At 52.7% G+C, this 8,751-nt stretch overlaps 1 protein-coding gene across 1 annotated transcript; it reads right to left on the bottom strand.

Moving 5' to 3' along the window:
• Positions 1-2,499: 2,499 nt before the first annotated feature.
• On the bottom strand, positions 2,500-7,781 carry WNT11 (Wnt family member 11; the record flags this gene model as incomplete). The annotated part of the gene is made up of 3 exons (XM_081346970.1): positions 2,500-2,796; positions 5,230-5,507; positions 7,546-7,781. Coding segments are annotated over 3 exons (811 nt in total), but the record flags the coding sequence as incomplete, so codon positions are not given.
• Positions 7,782-8,751: the final 970 nt, after the last annotated feature.

The raw sequence follows: 8,751 nt of genomic DNA, 5'->3' as shown, positions 1-8,751 counted from the left end.
GGAAGGAAGGAAGGAAGGAAGGAAGGAAGGAAGGAAGGAAGGAAGGAAGGAAGGGCAATGGAAGGAAGGAGGGAAGGAGGGAGGGAAGGAGGGAGGAAGGAAAGGAAAGGGAAATGGAAAGGACGGAGGGAGGGAGGGGAGAAGGAAGGAAGGAAGGAAGGTAGGAAGGAAGGAAAGGAGAGGGCAATGGAAGGGAGGGAGGGAGGGAGGGAGGGAGGGAGGGAGGGAGAAAGGAAAGGAAAGGGAAATGGAAAGGACGGAGGGAGGGAGGGGAGAAGGAAGGAAGAAAGGAAGGAAGGAAGGTAGGAAGGAAGGAAAGGAGAGGGCAATGGAAGGGAGGGAGGGAGGGAGGGAGAAAGGAAGGAAGGAAGGAAGGAAGGAAGGAAGGAAGGAAGGAAGGAAGGAAGGGCAATGGAAGGAAGGAGGGAAGGAGGGAGGGAAGGAGGGAGGAAGGAAAGGAAAGGGAAATGGAAAGGACGGAGGGAGGGAGGGGAGAAGGAAGGAAGGAAGGAAGGAAGGTAGGAAGGAAGGAAAGGAGAGGGCAATGGAAGGGAGGGAGCGAGGGAGGGAGAAAGGAAGGAAGGAAGGAAGGAAGGAAGGAAGGAAGGAAGGAAGGAAGGAAGGAAGGAAGGAAGGAAGGAAGGAGAGGGCAATGGAAGGGAGGGAGGAATGGAAGGCACCAGGCTAAAAACCAGGAGCTGGTGAATTCTAGTTCTGCTTTGGGCACGAAAGCCAGCTGGGTGACTTTGGGCCAATCAGCAGGAGAGCCTGAGTCCGAATGATGTTTTGCTGACTAAGGAGTCCCAGGGGACTGATAGCCCAAACATCTGGAAGACAGGGATCACCAAGTCCTCCCTCTCTGAAGCACCCCTGGCCCACCTGCTGTGGACAGAGAGCTCTTGACTTACAACCATTTGTTCAGTGAGCACTGGTAGTCACAACAACACTCACAAAAGCGACTTATGACCTTCTCTCTCTCTTATGACCATTGCAGCATCCCCTTGGTCACAGGACCAAAATTTGGAGGTTTGGCCACTGACGTACTTATGACAGTTGCCACGTCCTGGGTAGGGGTCACGTGACCCCCTTTTGCGACCTTCTGACCAGCAAAATCAATGGGGCTGCCAGATTCATTTAACAACTACATAACTAGCTTCACGATGGCAGTGATCCACTTAACGACTGGGGCCAGGTTGTAAAATGGGACAAAAACTCGCTTCAACCAATGTCTAGTCGAGCAAGGGGCTCAGCTGCGGTCGTAACTCGAGGATTACCTGTATTGGATTTATCAGAAGACGGTTGCTAACATTTCTTGGACTGGCCTACCACGCAGGGCTGACGTAAAACTTTCCTTGGGGCAACCTCCAGCTGTGCCAACACATCAGCCCAATGGAGGGAGGCCGAGATCGAATGGGGCAAATCTGCAAAGCTGCATTCCCCAGAAGGCAATTTCACCTGGAGACCATTTATGCAAAAACAGATAAACACGGATCGAGGGATCACGGATCCTCCAAATCCAGTCTGCTTCCAGGCCAGCTGGACCCCTGCCCATTCGCCATGGGGCTGCTCCAATCCCAAGACTTTTATTGGGCCAAAGGAAAAGGACCATTGGTCCAACGAAAATCGTCCGTGCGGAAAGCAAAATATTAAGACAAACTGCGGGATGACGGGGGGAACGGTACGTCGGGACACGCTTCTACCTAAGCATCAGCCTCAGGCAGCTGCCCCCTCCCCCAGATGTGTTGGATGCCAGCTCCCATCAATGTCATTCAATGAAGCAGCGTGATGGGGCTGAGGGAATAGTACTTGTTGGGAAACATCCAACCAGGCATTGGAGTAGTCGGGGTTAAGCAGGGAACTAGCCTCGCATCGTTGTGCAGCTGCAAAAGACCTGTCAACTGGGCTTTCAGCTATGAAAAACAGAAAAAAAATCTTTGCCGCATCGGACTTTCCTTTCACCACCAGACACGTCCACAGCTGAGCGTCCTTTCGGCTTTGGCCCAGTCGCTTCATTCTTTCTGGTGCTACTAGTACTAGCCCTCTGCTCTTCCCCAGTAACCTTTGAACTATGGTGCTGGAGAAGTCTCCTGCGAGTCCCTTGGAATGCAAGGCGATCAAACCAGTCAGTCCTAGAGGAGATCCATCCTGACTGCTCTTTAGAAAGCCAGATCCTGAAGCTGAAACTAACTCAAATCCTTTGGCCACCTAATGAGAAGGAAGGACTCACTGGAGAAGAGCCTAATGCTGGGAAAGATTGAGGGCAAGAGAAGAAGGGGACGACAGAGAACGAGGTGGCTGAATGGAGTCCCTGAAGCAGTAGGCGTGAGCCTAAATGGACTCCAGAAGATGGTAGAGGACAGGAAGGCCTGGAGGAAGATTGTCCATGGGGTCGCGATGGGTCGGACACGACTTCGCAGCTAACAACAACATGAAAAGTAGCCACCCACCAAAGGGGTCCAAAATTCAGAAGAACCACCCAGGCCCACACCTGGAGACTCCTTACCTGTCCTGCGTCCCGTAGGAGCCCACTTTCTCGTTCTTCATGCAGAAATCAGGAGAGCTGTGCAGGTAAAGCAGCTCGCTCTCTTTCACGGGACGGATGTCGAGCTCCTTGGGCACCAGATGCTTGCGGGTGCCCATGGCCCGGTGGACGACCTTGGTGGCCGAAAGGTATCTGTTTTTTAAGTCCAGGGCGATGTCCTTCAGCTCTTGAAGGCCCTTCCAACACGTCTTGATCGAGCAGGAACCAGACACTCCGTGACACTTGCATTTCATCTCCAAGGAGGCTTTCAGCGACTGTGGGAAAAACGGCAACACACACGAAGGTTGACGGAAACGTCCTTCTTTCGCCCGACATCCCAACATGCTTGGGGACATGCCTAGGAATCCTGAATCGTGCATACATTTTCTGTCCTTGGGATGGGAGGTCATAGAAACAGGCGGCTGGAAGGGACCTTGGAGGTGTTTATAGTCCAGGGGTCCCCAACCTACGTGGCCGTGGCCTCTTGGCTAGTGGGAATGGTGGCCACCGCGCGCCCGCATGCCCTCTCCCCACTCGCGCTAGCACCCACAGCCTCGTTTGTAGATGCGTGCGCATCAACAGGACCACTAGCACAGGCGGATGTACGTGGCCTGTTTGCACAGGCGCGGACAGGGCAGCTAACGCCAGGGGCGTGCGTGGCACATTTGCGCCTGCACGAACGGGGCCGCTAGCCACCCTGGGGGAGGGTGCTCCTGGCTGTCGGTGCATGTGCATGGCGCTAGACCGTACGCGCCTGTGCGAACGGGGCCGTGAGTGCCGGGCGGCCCTGTTTGCACGGGCACGTGTGCGCACGTCAATTTGCCAAGCTGCTCTCCTTCCCTCTGGGCCACGAGCCCGAAAAGGTTGGAGACCTGTGTTCTAGTCCGACCCCCTGCTCAGCCAGAAGATCTTACACCATTTCAGACATTTCAGTCCAGTTTCTTAAAAACCTCCAGTGATGCAGCACCTACAACTTCTGGAGGCAGGTGGTTCCACTGGTTAATTGTTCTCACAGTGAAGAAATTTCTCCTTATTTCTAGGTCGCTTCTCTCTTTAACCGCCGTCTACTCATTGCAGGTACTCCTTGACTTACAACCATTCGTGTAGTGGCTGTTCGAAATTACAACGGCGTTGAAAAAAAGGGATTTATGACCGTTTTTCACAATCAGGGGCCATTGGACTGTTCCCCACAGTCACTCACTGCTATCAAATATGTCTGTCCAAAGATTCAGTTAGCGACCGCATGGTTCATTTAACAACTCTAGTGATTTCTTGAACAACCATGTCAAAAAAAAAAAAGGTTGTAAAATCAGGCAAGATTCACTTAACAATTGCCTGGCTCAGCAAAAAGCAAAATCACACAAAAATTGGGTAATGCTTGGGCATAGGACAGGGGTAGGCAACCTTGGCTCTTTTATGACTCGTGGACTTCAACTCCCAGAATTCCTGAGCCAGCCATGCTACCTCAGGAATTCTGGGAGTTGAAGTCCACAAGTCATGAAGGGGCCAAAGTTTCCCCATGCTGGCTGAGGAATTCTGGGAGTTGAAGTCCGCAAGTCATGAAGGGGCCATAGTTCCCCCATGCTGCCTCAGGAATTCTGGGAGTTGAAGCCCACAAGTCATGAAGGGGCCATAGTTCCCCCATGCTGCCTCGGGAATTCTGGGAGTTGAAGCCCACAAGTCATGAAGGGGCCATAGTTCCCCCATGCTGGCTGAGGAATTCTGGGAGTTGAAGTCCGCAAGTCATGAAGGGGCCATAGTTCCCCCATGCTGGCTGAGGAATTCTGGGAGTTGAAGTCCACGAGTCAAAGAAGAGCCAAGGTTGCCTACCCCTGGCATAGGATAAGCATGCTGTTTATTTGTGGTGGATCTACACAAATCTGTTACCCTTGATGAAACCCATTATCTACCCTTTGATTTTACTGCTTTGGTTATTTTGCCCTCTAGGCAACTTAATCTAAGTTTGTTTGTGCAGAATAATCCTCTTGCACAGGGCTGTGGCCTCTTCAGCTGCATGAGTGGCTGGCTGGAGTGTACACACAGCTCAGCTTGCATGAACAGCGGGCCCAGCGGGCACTAGTGTGCATGCTCGCCATCCAGCTGCTTGCACAAGGGGTACGTGCGCACATGTGCACCAGCCAATCACTCTTGCGGCCTGCTTCCCCTCTCCTCCCCACCAGCTAGGCTGCCAAGCCAACAAAGGTTGGGGACTGCTGCTCTTGCAGACTCAGAGTGAGTTTGCATTCTGCCATCCCTTCTTTATTTTTCATTTATTCATTCATGAGATTTTTATCCTGCCTCTCTTATTTTTTTTATAAACAACTCAAGGTGGTGACTAATGCTCCTTCTTCACCTATTTTTCCCACTACAACAACCCTGTGGGGTAGAGGTTGGGCTGAGAAAGAATCGCTGCTCCAAAGTCCCTCGGCCGGCTTTCATGCTTAAGGGGGGGGGACTAGAACTCCCAGTCCCCTGGTGCTTGGCCCAAATTCGCCCAGACGGCATTCATGCCTAAGGCAGGGCTAGAACTCCCAGCCGCCTAGTGCTTGGCCCAAATTCCCCCAGCTGGCTTTCATGCCTAAGGCAGGACTAGAACGCCCAGTTGCCTGGTTTCTAGGCCAGCACCTTAGTCACTACACAAAACTACTAATTTGTTACACCCCAGTTGGTGATTGCAATAATGAGAATGACCCTCGTGGATTGGTTACCTGTCTCCCTACTTCACTGTTGTGCAGATGCATCAGCTTATTGGCTTGTGATCCTGATTTTTTCATCTTCATGGGAGCATCTGAAAATTTGGACCCCATGACAAGACCATAGTTGAGGTTGTCAGCACATCCTCCCCAGCGATACCCAGGTCCAGGTGTCTCACCTGGGATGGGACCACAGGAGCAGCCGGGGAGGTCCCCGGTGGTGCAGGCTCGGGCGATGGTGTGGCTGATGGCTGCAGCGGAGAGAGCGTACACAAAAGCTGACTCCCTGGTACCTGGAAAAGAGACCGACAAATCACACATTGCCCTGTAGGCCGGCGGACCCCGACCCTTCCAACTTGGTGGCCAGGCCTGGCCCACACTGAGCAGAGGAGGGGGGGCAGGTGAGTGGCAGGCGCACGTGCGCACACACGCACCAACCACTCCATTTGTGTGAGCAATGTGCATGCATGCCCTCCACTTGCACGAATGGAGCTTGGCATGCGCGTGGAGGGTGCGGGCACTCGTGCATGAAGAGATGAGGCCGCGTGCCCGCATGAAGCTCCCCTCACGCGAGCGGAGGGTGCTCGCACTCGTGCGCAAAGCACCACTCGTGTGAGCCCAGGGCATTTGAGCAGAGGGTGCTTGCATGAGTGTTGCTTCATGTGCAACTGCAAATGTCCTCCACTTGCACAAGCAGTGCTTGGCCTGTCTCATGCATGGTGCTTCATATACGAGTGCAAGCACCCTTCGCTCATGCAATTGGTGCTTTGCGTGCCAGTGCAAGTGGCCTCTGCTCACGCAAGTGGTGCTTCACATGCGTGCGCTTGCCCATCTCTCCCGCAGTCCGGTTCCAAACAGGTTGGAGCCCTGGGGTTCGGGAGGCCTGCTGTAGACCCTCTAAACCAGGAGTAGGCAACCTTGGCTCTTTTATGACTCATGGCCCTCAACTCCCAGAATTCCTCAGCCAGCATGGGGGGAACTATGGCCCCTTCATGACTTGTGGACTTCAACTCCCAGAATTCATGAGCCAGCATGGGGGAACTATGGCCCCTTCATGACTTGTGGACTTCAACTCCCAGAATTCCTCAGCCAGCATGGGGGAACTATGGCCCCTTCATGACTTGTGGACTTCAACTCCCAGAATTCCTCAGCCAGCATGGGGGAACTATGGCCCCTTCATGACTTGTGGACTTCAACTCCCAGAATTCCTCAGCCAGCATGGGGGAACTATGGGGGAACTATGGCCCCTTAGTGACTTGTTGGACTTCAACTCCCAGAATTCCTGAGCCAGCATGGGGGAACTATGGCCCCTTCATGACTTGTGCACTTCAACTCCCAGAATTCCTCAGCCAGCATGGGGGAACTATGGGGGAACTATGGCCCCTTCATGACTTGTGGACTTCAACTCCCAGAATTCCTCAGCCAGCATGGGGGAAATATGGCCCCTTCATGACTCATGGACTTCAACTCCCAGAATTCCTCAGCCAGCATGGGGGAACTATGGCCCCTTCATGACTTGTGGACTTCAACTCCCAGCATGACTGGCTCAGGAATTCTGGGAGTTGAAGTCCACAAGTCATAAAAAAGCAAGGTTGCCTACCCCTGAATCTAAACTAAGTGCTAACCAGGTTCACCAGAATGCGCTCTAGCAGAAAAAAACCTAAACTAGGTTTCTGTTGACTGTTTTGAGCCTTGTCAGAACCCAGCTGGGAAGCTCACAAACGGGCGATCCCATGATTCCGGGCTGCTGCAATTATCATAAATACAGGTAGTCCTCAACGTATGACCACAATTGAGCCCAAAACCTCTAAGTGAGATGTTTTTGGGTTTTGCTCCATTTGACGACCTTTTTTGCCACAGTTGCTAAGTGAATCACTGCAGTTGTTAAGTGAGTAACTTGATGGGAATCTGGCTTTGTTTGACAGACGGTCACGAGAGGGGATCACGTGACCCCAAGATACTGCAACCGTCATAAATACGAATCGGTTGCCAAGTGCCTGAATCTTGGGGACACCGCCACGGTCGTAAGCATGGGAAAAAACAGTCGTAAGTCACTTTTTTTTCCCCCGGTGTCATCGTAACTAGGAACAGTCACTAAATGAATGGGTAAGTCAAGGACTGTCCGTACGAGAGCCCTGAATCTCGATCACGTGGCCGTGGGGATGCTGCCACGGCGCTGTGTCCGGGCTCACAGGTTGCTGTAACTTTGAACGGTCGCTAAATGAGCAGCTGTAAGTCAGGGACCATCTGTCAAGAGCCAAGTGGGGAGCAGTAGCTAATTCGAGGGACCTTCTCGAAGTCTCGAAAACCTGGGGAAGAAATTTCGCTCACCTCTCTCCAAATCCAGGAAGTAATTCGGCGCCCGCTCGATGGACGAGCAATTCCACCGCATGTCAGAAAAAGCCTGGCGGCACGTCTTGATGACCTCTCGGGCAGCCTGGATAATCGTCTGCATCAGTTCCAGGTTGCTGCGGCAGAGTTGCACTTGAGAAACGACCAGCCCTTCCAGCTGCTTGCAGTGCTGGGTCTGGTTCAAGGCCAAAGCCGAAGGAGTCTTGAACAAAGCTCTGAAAAGGAAAGGAGACCATCAGGTGAGACGTCGACCTGGACAGCCTCAACTGGAAGGAAAACGCGGCGGGGAGACATTGCAGGGAGAGAGTAGGAACTGGAGGAGGAGACTAACCTGGCCCTTTGAAGAAAGGTGCAAGATTCTGTTAATTTAACCTTATAGTAAAGCCAGAGCGAGGAGTACTGAGCGTGCTTCTTTTCCTGGACTACCTTGCAAGGCTGACATCAATCTTGCAAGGGTCGAAGTCGACTTCTCTCCATCTCTTTTACAGCCTAAGAAACTAGGAAGGGTCCTTCCTAATATGTTTGCCACACCCATGAAAGCCGAATGGGTGACTTTGGGCCAATCACCAGGAGATGGTGATTTCTAGTCCCTCCTTGGCCATCAAAGCCAGCCGGATGACTTTTGGCCAATCATCAGGAGACAGTGAGTTCTAGTCCTGCCTTAGGCATGAAAGACAGCTGGGTGCCTTTGAGCCAATCACCAGGAGACAGTGAGTTCTACTCCCGCCTCAGCCATGAAAGACAGCTGGGTGCCTGTGAGCCGATCACCAGGAGTCTGTGAGTTCTAGTCTTTCCTTAGCCATGAAAGCCAGCTGGGTGCCTTTGAGCCAATCACCAGGAGACAGTGAGTTCTAGTCCCACTTTAGCCATCAAAGCCAGCCAGATGATTTTGGGCCAATCACCAGGAGACAGTGAGTTCTAGTCCCGCTTTAGCCATGAAAACCAGCTGGGCGCCTTTGAGCCAATCACCAGGAGACAGTGAGTTCTAGTCCCGCCTCGGCCATGAAAGACAGGTGGGTGCCTGCGAGCCGATCATCAGGAGTTCTAGTCTTCCCTTTGCCATGAAAGCCAGCTGGGTGCCTTTGAGCCAATCACCAGGAGACAGTGAGTTCTAGTGCTGCCTTAGCCATGAAAGCCAATTGGATGACTTTGGGCCAGTCACCAGGAGACAGGGAGTTCTAGACC

The sequence above is a fragment of the Vipera berus genome (genome assembly GCF_964194415.1).
Source record: "Vipera berus genome assembly, contig: HAP1_SCAFFOLD_295, whole genome shotgun sequence".
Classification (NCBI taxonomy): Eukaryota; Metazoa; Chordata; class Lepidosauria; order Squamata; family Viperidae; genus Vipera; species Vipera berus.
Note: the sequence above shows the minus strand (reverse complement) of the source record. Positions and strands in the feature narration are given on the sequence as shown.